The 22,577-nt window shown below is 46.0% G+C and overlaps 2 protein-coding genes and 1 long non-coding RNA gene across 3 annotated transcripts in view; 2 read left to right on the forward strand and 1 right to left on the reverse strand.

Annotated features, from left to right (window-relative positions):
• DENND1A (DENN domain containing 1A) overlaps positions 1–291 on the reverse strand; it is a 171,335-nt gene extending 171,044 nt beyond the window's left edge. Inside the window, 1 exon segment of the mRNA XM_042478041.1 lies at positions 128–291. Coding sequence (XP_042333975.1) covers positions 128–144 — 17 coding nt within the window. The 5' untranslated portion in view covers positions 145–291.
• On the forward strand, positions 275–11,046 carry LOC121936164. The gene is made up of 7 exons (XR_006104928.1): positions 275–342; positions 2,248–2,426; positions 3,158–3,200; positions 4,519–4,620; positions 4,767–4,949; positions 7,685–7,767; positions 10,079–11,046. It is a non-coding gene; the product is annotated as an uncharacterized LOC121936164 (long non-coding RNA).
• Positions 11,047–14,619: 3,573 nt separating this feature from the next.
• LHX2 (LIM homeobox 2) overlaps positions 14,620–22,577 on the forward strand; it is a 26,760-nt gene continuing 18,802 nt past the window's right edge. The window contains exons 1-3 of the mRNA XM_042480150.1: positions 14,620–15,100; positions 18,351–18,622; positions 19,475–19,881. Coding sequence (XP_042336084.1) covers positions 14,981–15,100; positions 18,351–18,622; positions 19,475–19,881 — 799 coding nt within the window. The 5' untranslated portion in view covers positions 14,620–14,980. The remainder of the gene's footprint in view (positions 15,101–18,350; positions 18,623–19,474; positions 19,882–22,577) is intronic.

Genomic DNA, 22,577 nt, shown 5'->3' on the forward strand with positions numbered 1-22,577 from the left:
GGCCTCGATCTCCCCTTCCCTCCGAGGCCCAGGGGCCCATTCCTGGGAGAGAGGAGGGAGGAGACCCTCCTCCTGACACGCGTCCTCTCTTGTTCGTATGAACGACGCCCCCTTCCTCCCGACTCACTTGACGCGGGAGCCCATGGTCTCTGTGGGGCCCTCATGGGACCCCGGAGGCGGCGGCGGCGGCGGCGTCTGAGGGAGATTCCCGGGCTCCTCACTCCATCCCTCCGGAGGCCAGGCGGACGCCTCACGCACCGACCGACCGACGGCCCACGGACAAGGCGGGCGGGCGGGGAGTGGACGGCCCGCAGACGGAAAAGGCCGCGAAGGGCCTTCTGGGTAAGGTAGTCCCGATGAAGCGGCGGGGAGGCGGGCCGGAAGACGCTCGGACGCTCTAGCCGTCAACGCCGTCGCCTCGATGGTTGCCGTTGCCATAGCAACACTGCGAATAGGCCTCGCCTAGTAAACAAGGCCGCATTTAGGGAGAGAGATTAGATTAGATAAAATGAAATAGATAGATGGACACCCCCGTCTATGTGTGTTTACACACAAACACACATATATATGAAAACTATATTTAAATATATATATATAAATAACTCTATATATGTAAATATATATGTGTGAGAACTATATATATATATATATATACACATACATATATGAAAACTATGTAAATATATATATTGAGAACTCTGTATATATGAATGCCATATATAAATATATACATATATACGTATAAGAATTCTCTCTCTCTCTCTATATATATATATATAGGAACTCCATATATAAATATATGCATATATGTGTGTGTGTATGAACTCTGTAAATATATTGATATATGAAAAACTCTCTCCCTGTATATATATATATATATATGAGAAAACTACACATATATAAAAACTCATATATGTGTATATATATATATATATATATATACGCACATATACACATATATGAAAACTATATGTGTATACCTATGAAACTACATATATAGGGAAACTATATGTAAATATAAATGTGCAAAATGCACAAAATTGGAAAACTATATATGAAGGCTCTGTGTGTGTGTGTGTGTGTATACACCATATAGATGAATATTATATATGAAAGGTCTATATATGTATATGAAAACTTATTATATATGGGCATTTTGTATATCAGGGGTTCCCAAACTTTGGTCCTCCAGCTGTTTTGAACGTCAGGTCCCAAAACTCAAGAATTCTGGGTGCTGAAGTCTAAAACATCTGGAGGTCCAAAGTTTGGAAACCATTACTCTATATGAAAACTCTCTCACTCTGTGTGTGTGTGTGTGTATATATATATATATATATACATGGCTGGTGCTTTATTATTGAGAGTTCTCCTGATATGACTGGTGTCTTTTACAAAATAAACCACCCTCTTGGCTGCTGAGTAATCTAATAGAAACACGCCTGTTTGGTTACTGCTGCAGCCCACAAGAAGTTGGCTTTGAGTGGCTGCATTCAACTTCAGCATCTATTTCTACCTGAAGTTCTGCAAGTTTTGCAACCGAACCTCGTTCTCCGATCGTCACAAAAAGAACTAAAACTTTTCAAGTAACATTTCCATTTCTTGAAGGAACAAAAAAGAATCAATAAATACGCAGGAGACACTTGTAACATTTCAGAAAGAGCAGACAGCCTGCCTGGGAGGAGGATTCGGGGAAAGGGAAGATTGACAGCTGAACCTGGTGATCTGTCTGTCTGTCATTCAGACTGTGAAACCGGTAGAAAGCCAAGCGTTCCGGCTGCTGAAATATCTGCTGCTAGGCCTTCTTCCACTGCCTTTGTCTTTGTGCTCCGTTTTTTTCCAGAAATGAAAGTTGCATTATTTAATGCCGAACAGTTTCCCCCCTTTGCTAGATGTACCATCTGCCTCTTTTGAAGACAGGATCACCCGGATCCTCCTCTTCTTGAAGTCTGGGAACTACCCTGGCATCTTGTCTGTTTTGAATGACAGACACTCTGCCGTCTTGCAAAGAACTATATTCTGGAAAGGGTTATCATTTGGGGATTTTTTTGCATCTTCAGACATGAAAATACTGGGTTTGACAGTTGGCTAGTCACAGCTGTTGATTTTGTAGGTCCCTGACTACATATTTCTAGGTGAGTCTGTGCTGAACGGAGACACTACTACTTCTAGACAACCCACAAATGCTATAGATACTCTTGCAAGGTACTTAATCTTGTTTTGTTTTGTTTTGTTTTTTGTTCCCTCCAGGTTGTGCTTTGCCTTTCTTTATGGTGACTTGAGCTGCATCTGCACTACAAAGACAATCCAGTTTGATATCACTTTAACTGAACATGCCCAGCACCTTCATCCTCCCCTCATATATTTTGTTTTCCATACATATCGTCTCTGGAGGTATCCCTCCTAATTCAGTTACATTTGCACATTTGGTAAGCATGCCTTCTATATTCCATCACCCAAGCCATTTATAAAACTGTTGAATTACATCAGTCCTAGGGCAAAGCCCAGCAACATCCACAAGACACTTGCTCTCCACCATTGGGTTCGGTCTATCAACCAGCAAACCAGAAATCATTCTGTGCAAGTGAGACAACAAACAGCAACTCTTGCCCTTGCCATATGCTCAGAGATACCCATATCCTTGAGTTAAATTGTCTTTTTTGGAAATTGTCAGCCATCCCTGGTGCAGGAGGGGAACAGCTTTAACCGTGCCAACTGCCCTGTCCTTGGGGCAGAAGTGTGTCTAGGGCAAAGAAGCCGATTAGAAGGAGTTCTCTCTCTCTCTCTCTCTCTCTCTCTCTCTCTCTTTTAATAGAGTTGAGCCCTTGAGCACCAAACAAAAGGAGGCTCTCAGGGACCTTCCAAGTGGAAAAGCATAATGCGGGGGATTAAAGATGGTTTGAAACCTTCTGGAGGGGGTGAGGAGCCTGGACAACTCAGCCAGGCGTCTGGGAGGGGATTCCTGTCTGAGCGCCTGAAGCAACCTTATTGGCAGAAAAAGAAAGAAAGAGAAAATTACAAAATCATTTCAACCGTGCAACCTCTCCCAAACACATTCTTATCTAAAACCAGAGGTAGAGAATAGCTGTGCTTGGTTACAGACAACAGCAAGAAGACCAAGCAAACATTTATGTTCTTTCCTTTGGTCTCTTACTTGTAGGTTCCTTCCCTTTCATGCTGGAGCACGGAGGGAGAAGCAACAGGTAAGGCCATGCAGTCCAACTAGCAGACCTTGGAAAAGTTACTTTGGAGCAAGGGAATATGATTTCCAGAACCCTTCAGATGGTATAGTTACTGTTTGGAAAATTTCCAAGCTCTGCATTCCAAAACTCTGACTTTTCCAAGCAGTAGTCTAACCTGATGCTGGGGAAGGAGGGTCATCCATCCAACAGCATGCCACCAGCACCCTGTCAGTCAGTTCCTGGCAAGCACAGAGCCAGCCTAAGACATTTGGCAAACAGCAAATTATGTTTTAGAGACTCCATAACAGGGGTCCTACAAGGACAACACTGACTTCCAATTTGCTTCCATGCTCAGTTCAAGATGCTGATGTCAACTTGCAAAGCTCTAAATACCAGGGGCCAAGATAGCTGAAAGACCACCTGCTCTCATAGAAGCCTGCCAGAAATTTTCTTCAGAGGAGATCACCTTGGGAACCTTTGTGGGTTGGGAGCCAATACAGAAATACTTTAAATAACTAAATAAAGGCAGCACCTCTTCTTCTTCACCCTGTCTAACAGCAGAATTGTCCCAACTTTGAGGGTCATTCCTGCTTCTCCTTCATGCCACCTAATGTTGGACCATCCCAACACCTCCCTCAATCTGCCTCGCCATTAACCCACTGTTGATGGTTAATTTGTCCCTCTTCTAACCAGAAAATGTCCATGCTCATGTGCATCTGAAACCGCCTTCCCTCCAGCCCAGCCTCACGACCACCACCATCACTACCACCCTTCTGCCTGGCAATAGGGCATCATTATGCATGGTATTCCCCCCCTTTCCCGCCACTAACAAGCCTCCCGCCGTAAGTGATATAATATATTTCCCTTGAAGCATCTGAAGCACCGCTCACCGCCTGACCTTTGCATGCCCCGTTCACAAAGGAATAAGAAATAACCATTCTTATTTCTCAGGCCTGTGATTATACCAACGGCTATAACTCAGGCCCATAAAACCCCTTCCGCCAAGCAAGAGATTCATCCCACCCACCCCCAAAAGAAAAAGTGCACATGATGATTGACCTGAAATGAACCCTCCGCTTTATGGCGGAGGAAGATTTAAATATGGGAGAAGATATTCAAGGGGTTGCTGCCTCTCCACAGACCACTTCTGGTTGTCTTCCTAGCCCTTTATGATTAACAAGAGGCCATGATTTATCAGCTTCCCCTTGGCTAGCTCTCCTATACTCTAAATGCTTCTTAACTTCTCAGAGATGGAATATAGTACATTCATGCCTCTTCCCCACTCCTCTTTCTCTCCCCTGCCCCGCATAATACCTCTATATTTCTTTTCTTTTTGTAGGATGCATCATCATTTCCTTCAAAATATTATGGCTGGCAAACGGACCCCCAATAAATCAGAAGACCTCCTAGGACTGCCGTAGGAAAAGGCACTGACAATAGGGTAAGCAGGGACACACAGAGGGAGAAACTCTTTAGACAAGGAGAGAAAGGCATACATCAGGCCTGGTTCTCCCAAGAAATGGTAGGTTGGGCTTCCAACAAGGATTATGGAAATGGAAATGTCTTCCTTCCCTCCCACCTGCTCAGATGATCAGGAGTTGGAATGATGAGCTGGCACGTTCCTCACGTCTACGCTGCTGAAGTCCACTTTAAATAAAAGATGAGTGACAACATGTGGCCTTTGAATTGTTATCTGAGACAACGACGATGGCAATAAAGCAGGAACAACGACAATAACAACGTACACCATTGCTTCTAGGAAAAGAAATGGTGGGTCTAATAGTTATAAGTGCAATGGGAACAATGCTGACTGGACTGATAAAATATCTGAATAAAACCATCATAGATCAGATCACATTAAGAGCACAAAAGGGACACTACATGGATACCTCAGTTAACAAAGCTTCTGACAAAGAAGCTCCTTTCCCGCCTTTTTTATGCCCACCCAGCCCCCATATTTTCCTCCTTATCCTCTGTCTAGCTGGAAGTTTTGTTTTAGCAGCAAGTCACTCTTTCCAGCCTTGAAAGAATGCAATGGCAAACACACACACACACACACCAGACAAATCTTGCCAAGAAAACCTCCTAACAGGGTCACCACAAACAACTTAACCATCACAACAAACTATAGCTTGCTTGGCTTGTACACGAATAGCTACCTTTTGAGGATGCTGTAACTGACGTTCCTGCATCCAGACTTTATGGCCTCTTATGCCCCTTCCAACTCTGTAGTTCCAAATCCAGTACTGTCCAGGCCTCAGGATTTGCAGATCTATCACTTCTCCATCCTATTTCTTCCCATGGCTGTGTCTGGGCTTTGCCTTTGCAAGTCTTTGAGCCCACATCCCTCAATGTTTCCCTTCTCCTGAGTTTCCTACCCTAAGAGCCTGCTCTGGAGGAACCCAGGACAGGAGTTTGTTCTTGGGTTCCAGCACTGCTTCCTTGGCCATAGCAATGGCGGCATTGCTTAGCAACATCACGCCCGGCCCTCCTGCACCCTCCCAGTCTCCTAATGAGAACGTTTCTTCCCGGAGCACAATTAAGCCAGACCTTTGCACAGCAACACTCCAGCGCCACCGAGCATTTCCCAACCAAAGGCATTCCCTCATTTGATGTCTCCAAAGTTTAGACTCAGGCTAGTTTTCTTCCTCTCTGAGAGATGCGAAAGGAGCATTTTGGTTTCAGTGGAGGAGTCACCTTCCTCAAAGACGAACGATGGCCCTGGACAGACATTTTTCTCATCTCTATCACGATCCAAGTGTAACATTAGAGCATTTCTCCCCAAATAAAAATGCTTTCCCTCAAAATATGACATTTTCCTCACTGATTGTCTCAAAATGCAGATGCACCTGTTATTGATCTGTTCTCATCTGTTGCAACTTCTTCATCATAATGTGATTTTTGGTTGTTGGGAGTCTCCAAGTCATTTTTGACTTATGGCAACCATAAAGCAAAGTCGAACCCTGAGCTCCAGAGTCATAGTCCAATGCTCAAACCATGATACCACACTGACTTGCATTAGTTTTAGTTCATCTACATTATTTTTATGGTTGTTGTTTTATTGTAGGCTGCAATCACTTTCATTAGATTCATGTGATGATGCTGATGATGATGGATTATTATTATTCTACTCCTGACCATACCTGGCCCACTTCAGACAAGGGCACACATAAGAGTGGCATTCCTTGGAACTGCAAACGCACAATTTATTGTCACTTTAAAATGGCTGCATTTTAAAAAGACCCTCTTATATACTCTATATAGCTTCCCTCTCTTTTTTGATGATGCTTCAGAAAATACCAGGGAGTTGGTTTGTATACAGCTGGCCCTCTGAGTCGAAATGACCACAAAAATAATTGTGTTCAACATCCTCAGGGGAGGGATCACCCAGAAGAAGGAGCAGGAGAAGCAAGAGAAAGAGGAAGCTAGTTAAAATTAAAAAGGGCCCTGAAGTAGAAAGTGAGGAAATTAAAAACCTTGGGCTCAGCATGGAGCCTGTATATAAGCAGAATCAGAGAAGTCAGTCTGAAGGAGCCTTAAATGGAAAGAAGCAAACTGTCTTCCAACATTAAGAAGAGCTGGCAAGGGGAGACCTCTGGAACTGAAGCAAAATCAGAGAGTCAAAGCAGATTCAGACAAGCCAGGAGAAGCTCTCATGAGAGGCCCCATGATAGCCATCTCCATGGAATCCGCCTTGTATTCTCTACTCTGACCAGCAGCATCTCTCAGTGATTCCCAAACTTTGCTCCTCCAGGAGTTTTAGGCCTCAGATCCCAGAAGCCCAGACAGTCAGGAATCCTGGGAGCTGAAGTGTAAAACATTTGGAGGACCAAAGTCCTATCTCTCTCTCTCTCTCTCTCTCTCTCTCTCTCTCTCTCTTTCTCTCCATCCATCCATCCATCCATCCATCCATCCATCGCTATTATCTATCTGTCTGACTATCCAGCCAGCCATCTCTATCTATCTATCTATCTATCTATCTATCTATCTATCTATCTATCTATCTATCCATTCCTTATCTATCTATCTATCTATCTATCTATCTATCTATCTATCTATCCATTCCTTCTGTCTGTCTATCATCTATCTATCTATCTATCTATCTATCTATCTAGCGATTCCTCTCTCTCTCTCTCTCTCTCTCTCTCTCTGGATCTATCTATTTGCCTTCCCTTTTGGGCAGAAATGTATTCAGATCTCTTGCCTGGCAGAGGTTTCCAATTCCCTTTGGGGGTCTCCCCCCCTTTTTTTTTGCAATGAACCTGCAAATATTTGTGTGTGTGTGTTGGGGGGGGGCGAGGCCCCCCCCCCAAAAAAACCCAGGGGGCTTCCTTTAATGAGGGCTCCCTTTTTGACAGGTTCATCCTTTGCGTTGGGTCGCTTCAAGTCAAACCTGATTCGTGACACTTTTAGGGCGGGCAAATTTTTAATGGTGATGATTATGATTTTGTTATTGTTTCTCTTCCATTTATTGTGATTAACCTCTGCGTTTGTTTCCTCACCAGATCCATTTGGCGCCTTTCATTTGGCTGGAAATGAAGATGAATCAGGGAGGGATGAAGGCACTTCGTTGGACAAATAAATCACAGTTAAGAGGGTTGTATTAGTAATAAATGGAGGTGGGCAAGAGACTCATTGCGGGACATTGAGCTCTTCCCTCCAAGCCTGCCAAAATAATAATAATGTTTTTAAAGGAGGAGGAGAAAAGGGGACATTGATTTAAAAATCAAATAAAAATAAAGATTCTTGCATCTGCAAGGAATTAATTAAAAATCCACAATTTGGGCAAAGGAAAAAGAAAAAGGGAGCCAAAGGAAGTCAGGAAATGGGAGACACTGGCCCCAAACACACTGCAGAAATAATAATCCAGTTTGAGGCCTGGCTCAATGCTAGGGAATCCTGGGAACTGTAGTTTTGTGAGACATTGAGACTTCTCTGTCAAGAGAGAGAGAGAGAGCTCAAGGGCCACAATAAACTACAATTCCCAGGATTCCCTAGCGCTGAGCCAGGGCAATTAAAGCGGTCTCAGACTGGATTGTTTCTGCAATTTGCTCTGAGCCAAAATGTGTGTTTGTGTATTATAATTTTATTAAATCTGTTTTAATTCTGTGGGATCCTTCTGGGATCTAGGGGCTCGAAAATAATTAAAATAATTAAATATACATATTAGTACATGTTAACATTCAATAAAATGAGGCGGACGACAAATTAATCTGCAATTTGGGCATCTATATATGCTCATACATTTATATTTTGTTCTTAAAACCATAGAATCATAGACCTAGAAGGGACCATGAGGGTAATCTACTCCAACCCCTTTCCTTGCCATTCATTGCCTTCATCTGGCAAAGCCAGTGGATCTTGGAAACCTTGCAACATGTATATTGTGCATTTTGGCTGGCCCCATAAAGGCATCCCTGTTATATGGGTTTTGGGTGTTACTTCTTTCTTTGAGTTAGTCTCAAAGGTGCTACAAGATGCACACAAAAACCCAACTCGACAAAATAGGATTTGGCTGAGTTTCAGCACCTTGGACAGCTTGTGCTGCACCTTGGATAGCTCCTTAAACCCAGAGTGGATTTGCACCCAATTGATAACAGAAGCCATCAGTTGGAAGATATCAAATCTAATTTAGTGTAATAGACTAGTTTTTGCATATCAAGGTAAGTTACATCTGAAAAGGAATGCCTAGCCATACATCCAAAGGGAACAGGCATTTGGCAAAAGCATTTTCTGCATCACTTTGATCCACCCAACTCTTTAAAATCTTATGAATGGTTCCAGAATCAGCAAACATAGGGGAAATGCCACTCCACATTGGCTGGGGTTTGGCGTAAAGGACCCCATTAATGTGGGGAAAGCACAAATTAAAAAAACACTATTCTTTTTACCTCTCTAGGAATCTCCAGGTCCTCCGGTGGAACTCTGTGGTCAACATCTGCTGCCAGAATTTCTCTGCAGCACAAATAGGATTCTGCAGTTGGCCCTCCGCATTTGCAGCCTTGACTTTTGCTGACTTGCAGTTTTGGTTAATACTGTATGTTCTCTCTAGGAATCTCTAGGTCCTCCAGCACAACTCTGCCAGATGTTGACCATAGCGTTGTGCTGGAGGACCTAGACATTCCTAGAGAGGTAAAAAGAATAGTGTTTTTTCTTTGTGTTTATTCCACATCCATGGGGGTCCTTCACCCCAACCTCAGCAAATGTGGAGGCACCACTGTGTGTGTGAGTACACACACACATTCATTCATTTCTTCTTCCTAGTGTTTGTGTGTGTGTGAAGAATGAAAAAAACAGACAGACAGATGAGCTTACCTAGGAAGTGAACACAACTTTAACAGGCTTTCTTCCTTCCTCCCTTCTCTTTCTCCCTTCCCTCCCTCCCTCCCTCCCTCCCCTTCCTTCCTTCCTTCCTTCCTTCCTTCTTTCCCTGCCTCTCTCCCTTCCCTTCCTTCCTTCTTTCCTTCCTTCTTTCCTTCCTTCCTTTCTTCCTTCCTTCCTTCCTTCCCTGCCTCTCTCCCTTCCCTTCCTTCCTTCCTTCCTTCCTTCTGTCTTTCCTTCTTTCCTTCCCTTCCCTTCCTTTCCTCTCCTTTTTCCCCCGTCACTCCCTCCCTCCCTCCCTCTCTTTCCTTCCTTTCCTTCCTGTCTTTCCTTCCATTCCTTCTTCCATTCCTTCTTTTCCTTCTTTCCCTCCCTTTCATCTGCTCCCTCCCTTTCCTTTTCTTCCTTCCTTCCTTTCTTCTTTCCTTCCTTCCTTCCCTTCTTTACCTCCCTTTCCTCTCCCTCCTCCTTCCTTCCTTCCCTCCATCCCTCCCTCCCCCCCTCTTCCTTACTCCCTTCCCTTTTATTCTTTCTCCCCTTCTTCCCTTCCCTTCCTTTCCTTCCTTCTCTCCTTCCAGAAGTCGGGAAGGACCTGGAGGCCCCCAGAGGAACCCAAGGCGGAGGGACGGGGCAGAAAGGCAAGGATTTCGCTATTATTTATTTCATTTGTACGCCGCCTTTCTCCCAGAAGGCACTCCAGGCGGTTCACAGATTTCATGACAATAAGATCCGGGTCGACTACAAGAGGCCGAGCCGAGGAGGAGGGCGGCCTTGGTCTTCTCTGGGTTTTCCAGGCTCTGGGGTCTTCCTTTTCATTCAATGCAGTTTTCTTCCTCTTTGAAACCGTTGCTTACAGAGGGAGAACGGGAGGAGAAAACGAGGCCACAGATAACGAAATCAACGCAGAAGACTGTAGTCATCATCATCATCATCATCATCATCATCATCATCATCATCATCATCATCATAACAGTAACGAAATTCCCGGCTTCACCCCCCTTTTAGTTTGGATTTCAATCGGTGCAGAAAAGCCTTCCCAGAATGGCAGGGTTTTTGTCCACGCAGAGTTCCAGCCCGGCGTTCTGCTAAAAGTAACGCGTTTTGAACGTGCTTCCCCCCCTCAGGACATACACGTGTCTGTGTGTGTGCACGTCTGTATGCATACCTCTGGCTCTCCCTTCCAGTGAGGAGACCTTTCCAAGGGGAAGAAGAAGGCAGGAGAAGAGGAGACACCCCCTCCCTCCCCATCTGACTCCTTCTCTCTATCCTTACTTTAATATTGCCCTGGGCTGCATCCTCACTGCAGAAATAATCCGGTTTGACACCGCTTTAGCTCTCATGGCTCAGTGCTAGGGAATGCTGGGAATGGCAGCAGAGCAAAGTCTGCCTATCTAACTTTCATCTACAACTGTCTTCTACAACTGTATCTACTCGATCCTTCCTTATCTATCTAGCTATCTTTCTATCCATCCATCCACCCATCGGTATTATTTACCTATCTATCCATCCTTATACTATCTATCTGTCTGTCTGTCCGTCCGTCCGTCCGTCCATCCATCCATCCATCCATCCATCCATCCATCCATCCATCCATCCATCTATCCATCTATCCATTGCTATTATCTATCTATCTATCTATCTATCTATCTATCTATCTATCTATCATCTATCTATCCAGACCTATTATCTATTTGTTTATATGTCTATCTATCCCTCCATCTCTATTATCTATCTATTTATCTATCTATCCATACATTCCTATTACATCTATTTCTCTGTCCATCCATGTATCCCTATTCTCTCTCTATGTATCCCTATATAAATATACAGTAGTTGCAACTTGCAATATATACACACACACAGCATGTTGCAACTCTCCTCTCTCTCTCTCTCTCTCTCTCTCTCTCTCTCTCTATATATATATATATATATATATATATATATATATATATCTTCTGGGAAGGAAAATTCGTCCGATTCTTTCTGGGACCCTCTTTGCGTGGGATCCGTTGGGATCCGATAGGATCGAAATTCAGGTTTCTAGGTCCCTCTTTGGAAGACTTTCCTCTCTCTCTTTGCCTTTACCAAAAACTCGATCCCAGCACAAAAGCAAAAAGAAACGAAAGAAATCCACCGCAAAGCTGATGCCACGAATCCCTTTCTTTTTCTCCCAGTGGATCCCCAAGGGGCTACAGGATCCCTTTGGCAAACTGATCCCGAGTGGATGTGGTTCTGAAACCCACCATTATCCTCTTTGGATCGCAGCTTCTTCTCCAATCCCTTGGAAAAGAAACAGCAACAGCAACAACAGGAGAGGCTTTTTCTTATCCATCTGATGGTCATTTAACATTTAAAATACACCCCAAAGATGCTCTTCCTTCTGGATTTGGAGCAAAAATGGAAAAGGCTTAGCAAGGAAGAAGTAGGCAGTCTCTCTTTTCTTTTTTACCTCTGCCACCTTCCCTCCTTTCTCTCTCTCTCTCTCTCTCCTCCGGCTGCCTTTGAATGCAAGATAGGAAGACCTTTCCATAAATAAAATAAAAATACAGTACAAGAGAGAGAGAGAGGAAAAAAGAAAGAGAGCCCACCTTTTCCTGCTGCGAAAGTCCCTTGTTCTCTTCCCAATGCCTTCTTTGCAAGGAGTCCTTGTCCCGCTTTCATACCAAAAGGAAGGAGACCCCCTTTAAAAAGAGAGACATAGCTTCGGTTTTACGGAGCCTCTTGTCTCTCCTGGGAATTGTAGTTTTGGGGGAGGCGTGCTTAGACCCTTCGCAGCCTCCTTCTGGCAAAGAGCCACTAATTAATCCTTCTTGCATCTCATTATCTCACTTTCCTCGGAAGGGAATCCAGCCAAGAGCCCCAAAACCATGGAAATAACGATTTTTAAACCGGTTTCATCCCTTTTCCAGCTGGGGCTGGAGGGTGATGGGGGAAATTAAAAGGGAAAATTGAGATTCCCCATTGCACCCCCCTCCTCTTTGCTCCAAAATGTCAGGATTGAGGCAGAAAGGGCTGGGTTATATTCCCTTTCCGCACTGCAGAAAATAACCCACATTGATCCCGCATTAACTGCCCTGGCTCCATGCCTGAGCCATTCTAGTTGCTGTCGTTGGTTGTGGCACCAGAGCTTTCTGGCAGAGAAAACGTCTCACAAAACTACAGAATTCCCAAAGTGGTGTCAAACTGGATTATTTCTGCAGTGCGGATGCAGCCTTATTTTGGGTCGCAACTTCTCTTGGAGCCAGGATCCGACCAAGAGCTGTTCAGGCTTCCTTAGGTCCAAGACACACTGCAGAAATAATCCAGTTTTGACACTGCTTTAATTGCCCTGCCTCAGGGAATCCTGGGAATTGTAGTTTGTTTTTGGCACCAGAGCGCTCGCTGACAGATGCTTCTCACAGAACTACAGTTCCCAGAATGCCCTAGCATGGAGCCAAGGCAGTTAAAGCGGTCTCGAACTGGATTATTTCTGCAGTGTGTTTTGGCCCTTAGACCGCCCTGGAGAGCAATATAGATATCTCTCTCTCTCTCTCTGTGTATACCCATATACATATAGGTATATACATGCACACACACATCTTTTTAAATGTTGTGTAATGTTATACATTTTAATGGTTTTTATTTTCACGTTACATTTTAATGTATAATCGTTTTAACTCTTAACATTGTTTAGTTATTTTTAAATATATATATATATATATATTTTAATATTCTTATAGTGTTTTTAATTGTGTTGTTTTATCCTTGTTGTTCACCGCCTTGAGTCTCAATGTTGGGAGAAAGGCCGGATAGAAAAAAATGATGACGATGATGATGATATCTCTAGCTGCCTTGAGTCCCAGTCCTGGCAGAAGGGTGAGATGATGATGATGATGATGATGATGATGATGATGATGATGATGATGATGATGATGATGATGATGATGATGATACACACACACACACATAAGCACCCAGGGCCTTTTCCTGCCCTTGGCCCCAATCCCAGCCAGGCAGCCAAGGGGTGGAAGGGGAATTGGGCCTGGCTTTGGGCCCCTGTGCCGGCTTCAGGCTCCTGCGGAGGGCAGGCCGGGGAGGCCCCCAGGGACCCTTCCTTCCTCTCGGTCTCCTTTGGGCCCCGAGGCAGATGGAAGGAGCACCTGAAACCCAGCCATTAGCCCGACCCACGGCTCCCCTCCCTGCCTGCCTTTCGGAGGGGCGTCTCCTCGGGGGCTGCGAGGCGGCAGATGGGGCCTGGCCCCCCTCCTCCAAAAGAGAGAAAAGGGAAAAGGGAGAGAGGGGCTGGTGTGCTGGACATTTGACATTGCATACAGTTAATCCATAGGGATACGCACCCTCTCACTCCCTCTCCATGGATTCAACTAGCCAGGGCTTCAAAATATTCCCCATATACATATACATATCTCTCTCTCTCTCAAAGGGACATAATGACAGTACTTGCGATCTTGCCCATAGAGAATCATTGGAGAATATAGGGATACATTGGATAATACTTGCCCACAAGGAAACTGTGGGGAATACTTGCCCAAAGAGAATCACTGGAGAATACTTGCCCACAGGAATACATTGGGAACTACTTGCCCATAGCAAACATCTCCAATGCTTCCCTGTGGGCAAGGATTCTCTATGGGCAAGTCTTCGCCAAGGGCCCTTTCCTGGGACAAATGGCAAGCCTAACCACTGTGTTTCAGTGGTTGCATCCACTAACATCCTGGGATTTGCAGCCTGTGGTTTCCTCAGGTCCTGGGGTGTGCACTTTGGGGCTTTTTGAAGCCCCCACTCCCACTTACATCTTGGGATGTGTAGTTGCAGCTCCTCCAACTGGCCCAGCTGGCAGAGGGGTGGTGGTGGGGTGTTTCCCAAACCCTCCAAACCTGGGATTCCCCTGGTTTCCTGTGACAAAAGGCAAGGCTACCTAGGTCCCAGTGCATTCCAGTGGGTTGCCACCCACTTAGCTCCTGGGCATTTGCAGCCTGTGGCTCCCTCAGGCCCTGGGATGTCCAGTTTGGGTCTCCTCCAAGGCGCCCGGTTGCCGAAGGGGCGTGTGCGGGTCGCCTTCCCCATCACCTTCCTCCGGGGGCTTCCCGGTCTTTGCTGCCGGAGCAGGGCCTTGGCTGCGTTGGCCCCGGGGGGCGTGGCTGGGGCGTGGCGGGTTCCCTTGGAGGAGCCAATCCCCGCCCGTCCCGCGGTGACGTCAGAGGGGCGGTAGAAAAGGCGCGGAGGCTGGCGCCGGGAAGAAGGGAGCGGCGGCGGCGGCGGCGGCGGCGGCGGCTGTAGCTGCAGCTTCGGCTGCTGTTTCCTTTCCTCTTGGAGCGGGACGAAGGCGGTTCTGGGGCGGATCTGGGCCGGGCCCAGGCTGGGAAGGATGGCCAAGGAGGATCCGCAACCGAGGAGGAGCCCTTAGGAAGAGGAGGAAGGAGAGGAAGAGGAAGAGGGAAAGGAAGCCTTTTGTCCGGTTCTGGTGCCGGTCCGGCCAGGCCATGCTCTTCCACAGCTTGGCCGGTTCCGAGATGCACGGAGTCATCGACGAAATGGACCGGAGAGGGAAAGGGGAGGCCCCTGCCATCAGCTCCGCCATCGACCGAGGAGAGACCGACACGGTAGGAAGAGGAAGAGGAAGAGGAAACGGGAGGGCAGAGGAAGGAAGGAAGGAAGGAAGGAAGGAAGGAAGGAAGGAAGGAGGCCAGCCCGGTCCAGACCCAAACTCGCTGGGAAAGCATCCCCTTGCAAAAAGGAGAAAGGAGGGATCGCCTCTAAGCCTGGGCTTTTATTTGGATTATTAGATAGATAGACAGACAGACAGACAGACAGAAGATAGATGATAAGGGGAGGGTGGGAAATGGCTGGTTTGGGACGGATTTAAGAACTACGGAACGTCGTAGGCCTTGCTTTCCGGTGGGATCGAGAAAAGGGACCGCAAAAGGGAGAGAGTTTTCGGCAAAGCAGGTTGGAAAAGGGAAGAAGGGATGGGGAAAATAGAGGAGAGGGAGAGAGAGAGAACGAGGGGATCTCAGTCCTTTGCCTGGGATGAGGTTTCGGAGCTGCAGGGATTTCCAGGTCACCCCCCCCCCCCCAGAAGAGAAACAGTTTCTTCCTTTTCCTTTCCCTTCCCTTTTCTTTTTCCAGTCCTTTCATTTTCTTCCCCCCTCTTTTTTTCCTTCCCTTCCCTTTCCCTTTCATTTTCCAGGTCTTCTCTTCCCTTTTCTTTTTTAAGTCTTTTCCTTCTCTTTCCTTCCCTTTTCTTTTCTTCCCTTCCCTTTCCCTTTTCCAGTCCATTTCTTCCTTTCCTTTCCTTCTCTTCCTTTCCTTTCCTTTCCTTTCCTTTCTTTCTCTTTCTTTCCTTTCCTTTCCCTTTCTTTCCTTTCCTTTCTGTGGCTACGAAATGCAAAGTTCTCTTTTCAGCCCGACTTTTCCTTTTCTTTGAAAACTGGACCAAATCCGAGGCGAAGATGTTCAGAAAGACATTTATTCTTCTTTTTGAAACCGGGAATTAATTTTGTTTTCGTTTTTCTCCCGAATCGTTTTGGGCCAAAGCTCCGTTTTCGGTGAGAAAGAAGCTGCCTCTCGTTTTCCTTTCCGTGTTTTATTCCTCCTAAAACGATTCAACCAGTTTTTCCGAAGCGGGGAATGAATATCGGGGGCTATTTGGGATGAAATCTTTCCCCCTAGTTTTCCTTCGAAGGGCCACGAATTGGAGTTCCTTTTTCTCTTTTGGTTCCGAGTGACTTTCCCCAAATATTCTGCCGCCCTCTCCAACAAAACCAATCCGATTTCCTTTGCATTTGTGCCCTTGAAAACCCGCGGCATGGAAACAACTTCCTCGAAAGTAATTCCTGAATGAGAAGCGGAGAGGGTAAGAGTTGCGTGTTTTGTTTTTTGCGGGAAATGTGTATTTTTGTTTGGGAAGAAGAGACCAAAAAAACGTAACTTGTTGGGGTTTTGTCTCTGGAGAGGGTTGGAAATTCAATTTTGTTTCTGTTCTTAAAAATGCTCGCTTTGGGAGTTTCTTGAGCACTGGAGCTCAGAAGTCGGAATTCATTGGCAACCAAATATATCCACGTTTCTATTATTTCTCCCATATTTTTTGGGATGGATCTCTGGGGCATTGGAGACCCCGGATTTATGGAGTGGGTTTGTCAAGAACCTCTTTCCCCATAATTCCTCTTTTCATTTTTGTCATCATATCAGGAAAATATATATATATATCTGATTTTTCCAGGGTTTCCTGGAAGAGAACCCATTCATTGCCTTCCTTGCCTTTTGCAAATGTACATCTGAAAAAGACCATTTCTATCCGAGTCGCATTTTGAATCACGCAAACGGCAGAAGAGGGGAAAGTCCCGCTCTTCAGTTTTCGGAGCCTTCTGTTAAAACGATTTCATTCATCATATTTTGTTATTTAACGGAAGGTAGAGAGGCTTCGGATCGACGCCAAACCCGACTCCTGTTTACTCAGGACTTTGTCTCCATTGGATTTCTTTCGCTGAAGATTATATTTTGGTTTTGCAATCCTACTCACTCCTGCATTTGCCTGGGAATCCTTCCCATTGCATCCTTTGGGTCTACTCTTGAGTAGCCCTGGCACAAACCATCAAAATACAACTCGCTGCCTCAACCGAAGCGGTCTAAAAACCCGTGTTTTTAATACAGATGTGCTACAGATGTATGCATTTCCAGCCCTGCAACTACTTTTAGGATCAACGGGACTTACTTACTCTTGCTTCGCAAACCTACTAGGAATCCAACCGTTTTACTAAAATGGGATGTGTAGCCGAAGAAATTGGGGTCCCCTTTTTTTGTCCTTCCCCCCAAAAATTATTCCAAAAGAAAAAAAAAACCGTTTCTCTATCCTTTCTTCCCCTTCTTTCTTCTGAATTAGAAACCCCGACACGTCTATTTTTGTTGTCATGTTTGTGTGTCTTCAAACAGTGCGTTGCGTTTAATTTTGTTGTGAACGCCTTCAAGTCGTTTCCCATTTATTTCTTCTCACCCAAAAAGTCATCTTCAGTTGTTTTAATGCCACTTTTTTAAAGGAGATATCTATCCTTCTATCTATCTATCTATCTATCTATCTGGAAATAAATAAAAATGAGGATGATGCTCCTAAGAAAAGGGGCCACAATCTTTTCTTAGGGCCAGCCTCCTCTTTCTTTTCTCTCCTCTGCAGTTTCTCTTCCATTTTTTGCTCTACTTCTGCCCTTAATCCAGATTTATTGGGAGAAATCGAGCGAAAAAGGAGCTTCTCTCCAGTTTCTTTCCCTTCCTCTGAACACTTCCCTTCCTTGGAGACAGATCCGAATTAAGGGGTCTAGATTAAGGGTATGGATGTAGAGGTCTGGATTTAGGGGTCCGAATTTAGAGACCGGGACGAGGCTTTCAGGGTCTGGATTTTGTTTTGGGGGGAGAAGCCCTTCTTGCCCCCTCCGAGGGCAAAGGCCTTCTGGGCCACAGACTTCCAGGCCCCCTTTCCAGGCCCCTGGGGCGGCAAAAGGGCGGGTCCTTCCTTCCTGGAAGAGGAGGGGGCTGGTTGGGGGGCCCTGGACCCTTCCTCCACTTCCTCCCCCTCTTCCTTCTTTTCCTTCTCCTCTCCTTCTCTCGTTCATCCTCTTCTTTCCTCCTCCTCCTGTTCCTTCTCTTCTTCCTCCTTTTTTCCTCCTCCTCTTCCTCCTCTTCTCCTCCTCCTTCTCTTCCCTCCCTTGTTCTTCCTCCTCCTCTGCTCCTCCTATTCTTGTTCTGCCTCCTCTTTCTTCTCTCCTTCCTCTTCCTCCTCTGCTCTTCCTATTCCAGTTCTGCTTTCTCTCCTTCCTCCTCTTCCTGACCCTCTCCTGCTTCTCCTCCTTCCCTTCCCAGGCGATGCCTTCGCTGAGCAGTGGCGGCGGCGGCGTTGTCCCGGGGCCCCTGGGGCCGGTCTCGGTGTCCGGGGGCTCGGGCGGCGGGGAGGCGCGGGCGGCGCTGTGCGCGGGCTGCGGGGGCAAGATCTCGGACCGCTACTACCTCCTGGCGGTGGACAAGCAGTGGCACATGCGCTGCCTCAAGTGCTGCGAGTGCAAGCTCAACCTCGACTCCGAGCTCACCTGCTTCTCCAAGGATGGCAGCATCTACTGCAAGGAGGACTACTACCGGTCAGTAGCAGGGAGACAGGCCCGAGGGGACGGGGGTGGGGTGGGGGGGTAGGGGGCACATGGCCCAGGACCCAGCAGGGAGGCAAGGGCACCCCCAGCCCTGACAGAGCTCTCCACCTTGCATCTGCCAATGGAAAGAGGGGCAGCTTCCAGGAAACAGCATGATGCATAGATGCACAACTTCCAGGAAAGAGTATAGCTCATTATACACACACACACACACACACATTCCAGGAAGGAGCATAGATCCTGCTAGCTATGTAAAGATGTACAGCTTCCTAATGCATCTGAGGAAGTAGACCGAAGTCTACAAAAGCTCCTGCTGCCCACTTCTTTCTTTCGTTCAGTGAGTCTCAAAAGTGCGACAAGGTCTCTCTACAGACCGATTCCATCGCTTGTGCTATGTATAAAATGTGTAGCTTGCAGGAAAAGCATAACCTGTGCTAAATAAAGACCTACAACTTCCAGGAAAGGGCATACTTTGTCCTGTGAAGATGTGCAACTTCCAGGAAGGAGCATAGGTGGTACTATACATGTGTAGAAAGATCTGCAACTTCCAGGAAAGAGCAGAGCTTGTCCTATATATGTATAGAAAGATGTGCAGTTTCCACGAAGGAGCATATGTATATATAAAGATGTGCAATGTGCAGGAAGGCGCCTAGCTTGTACTATATAATCTAAAGATTTGCAGCTTGCAGTATGTGTGTATATGTGTATATATATATATAATGGGAAGCCGTGCCCCCTGACTGTGGGAAGGCTCCTGGCCGGTGCCCCCTGCTGCCCCCAGTGTGCCAGCGGCGTGGGCCTGACCAGGCGCCCCTCGTGGGCCTGTCCCGCTTTGTCCCGCAGGCGTTTCTCGGTGCAGCGCTGCGCCCGGTGCCACCTGGGCATCTCGGCCTCGGAGATGGTGATGCGGGCGCGGGAGCTGGTCTACCACCTGAGCTGCTTCACCTGCTCGACCTGCGCCAAGGTGCTGACCACCGGGGACCACTTCGGCATGAAGGAGCAGCTGGTCTACTGCCGGCTCCACTTCGAGGCCCTGCTCCAGGGATGCGACTTCCCGCACCAGCCCCACGGCCAGAGCCAGCTCCACTTCGGGGAAGGGGGCCCCGGCTCCGGCAAAGGGCCCTCGCTGGGCACCGCCGCCGCCCCGCTGGGCTTGCCCTACTACAACGGCGTGGGCACCGTCCAGAAGGGCCGCCCCAGGAAGAGGAAGAGCCCCGGACCCGGAGCGGACCTGGCCGCCTACAACGCCGGTAAGGGCCCAGCACGGAGGGGCACGGAGATGGGGGCAGAGAGGGGGGGAAGCAGAGGAGACCCGGCTTGGCAAACGCCTTCCGACGTGCGGTGTTTGACGCGTGTCTTGTGGCCCTCCCGGGCTTAAAACCGGGAGTGCCTGTGTCTGTAGGGTCTGTAGGGGATGATCCGGATTGTAAGGTCCATTGTGTGGCTCCGGAGGAAGGAAACCCACATTGTGAGGATTTGGAAACGGTCCCGACGTGTTTCTGGCGTTTGGTCGGATGGAGCACTTTGCGACGTCTTCCTTTTCTTTTGACTTCTCTTCCTTGTGAATCTTGAACCGAGTCTTGTGGGGTTCATTTGGGCTCAGGAATGATGCATAATGATGATGATTATTACCAATTATTATGATTATTTATTATTAATTACTTAATTAATATCATCAATGGTAATGCGCCAGAAGGACGGGAAATGGCAGGAAGAAAGAGGGAGAGGTTTCGAAGGGGGAGATTTGGGGGTCGTTGGTTTTGGGGATTTGGGGGAGAAGTCGATGGGGGTCCCAGAAAAAGTGTGGTGTGGGGATGATGGGTCTCAATCCTGCGATGGAAAGGGACTGATGGGTTTTGCAGTGCTTGGGACAATTTCATAGGCATTTTTACTTAGACAGAAAGAGGGTTAGAGAGGGAAAGAGACCCCCATAAAATGCCCCCTCCCCAATCTTTGGGGAAATCCACTCCTTTTTTCCTCTTCGTTTTTCCCACCGTTTTCCGTCCGTCGGGAACGCGTTCTGAGCGTTTGGGGGAAACGGCAGGGCCGGCGAAAGGAGTTTTTGTGTTTGTTTGTTGTGGGAACCATTTAAGGACAATTAAGAGGAGTGAGAAAGTGGGTGGCTTTGGAGAAAAAGGGCTTTGGAGAAGCGAAAAGAGCAGGACTCTAAAACAAATTATTTTAGATTTTGGATTAAAATGAGGTTTGGACTCTAAAAAGTGTCAGGAAAGTCTTTTTCGTCGGAGACACAACGCTGAAAAGACCCGAAACAAACGAAGAAAGGAGAGGAAGAGAGGTTCGACAAATCAAACTAAACGATTCCAGATTGAATCATTTTTATTTTATCTATTTTAATACATTTACAGCGCTATATAAATAAAGTTGGATAATAATAATAATAATAATAATAATAATAATCTAACTTTTAAAAAACCCGATATTTAAAACTCCTAAATTCTTAACGAAAAGAAAAGGGTTTCTAATCAATAATAATAATAATAATAATTTTTATTTATACCCCGCCTCTCCAGAAGAACCGAGGCGGGTTACAACCATAAAAAGCACAAAGGAAAAACATGACTATATAATATACATACATAAAATGACATAAATCCCCTTAACCCCGTTCCTTAACACTGAAACGACATCATTATAAAATGTAGTTAAAACCACGTAAAATAGCCATAATTGGCCATAGGACAACCCATATCAAGGAAGAAGGCAAACCAAAATGGAAAAGTCCTCCATTCTTAAGGAAGGTTTAATAATACTAATACTAATAATATAATTTATTTATATCCCGCCTTTTCCCAGGGGAATCAAGGCGGATTACAACAGAAGTATCGCAATAAAATATCATCAAAATACAGCCCCACAATCCAACCTTCCCTTTTATTCCTTCTCTCTCCCAAAAACACCTTTAATTTTTCTTACAAATCCAGATTTCTCAGCCTTCCCTCTTTTATCCCGTTTATATTTGGATTTTTCTGCCTATTTATTGTTTTCTGGAGGAGAAAAGAGACGGAGATGGAGCCTGACAAGTGGAAAAGGGCTCCGGAGGGGGCCAGGACTTCAAACACAGACCCTCTTTCCAACCCTTTCTAACCCCCCATTACCCAGCTTTTTAAACCAAGGCTCTTTGTGAACCCAGCTTTCCTTTCTCTCTCTCTCTCTCTTCCTTCCTTCCTTTCTTTTTGGGTTTCGACAGAGAAGGGAAAGTGGGATTAAAAAAAAAAATCTGGGGTCCAACTGGGACTCGATTCGTAGCTTGAATTGAAACAGAATAACAACAATAATAAATGGAATTATTATTATTATTATTATTATTATTATTATTTAATGTATTCCTCTTTCATTCCCTCCTTCCCTTCCTGAGGACTTTTCTGAGTCTCTCAACCCAATTTCAGGTTGCAAAATCATTTCGAAAAGAGATATTAAAATTTCGGAGGGTGGCAGGACCGAACTGTCCAAACCCAGAACTTTGCCCCGGCTGCATTTGTTTGTTTATTTTGGAGCTGCGTTTTTTTTGGGGGGGGGGTATAGGCCTCAGCACCCTCCCCCCTTTTGGTTGCTGGGTTTGTATTGAGGGGGGTCTTTCTTTCTTTCTTTCTTTAATTCATTCGTTCTTTCTCTCTCTCTCCCATCCCCTTCCATTTCCAAAATCTTTGCTGGTCTCAAAAATCTCCTCCCTCCAAAAAATGGATCCTCTTCGTTTGGTCCCAAAAATCTCCTTCTTGCAAGAAATGGATCCTCTTCTGTTGGTCTCTAACATCTCCTTCCTGAAAAAAAATAGATCCAATTTTTTTTGGGGGGGTTCTCTAAAATCTCCTTCCTGCAAATAAATCAATAAAATAAAAATGGATCTCCCTCTTTTGGGTCTCAAAAAATCTTCTTGCACAAATAGATCCCCTTCTTTTGGTCTCCAAAACCTCTTTCCTGCAAAGAG

This window comes from Sceloporus undulatus, chromosome 7 (assembly GCF_019175285.1).
Source record: "Sceloporus undulatus isolate JIND9_A2432 ecotype Alabama chromosome 7, SceUnd_v1.1, whole genome shotgun sequence".
In the NCBI taxonomy this organism is placed as follows: domain Eukaryota; kingdom Metazoa; phylum Chordata; class Lepidosauria; order Squamata; family Phrynosomatidae; genus Sceloporus; species Sceloporus undulatus.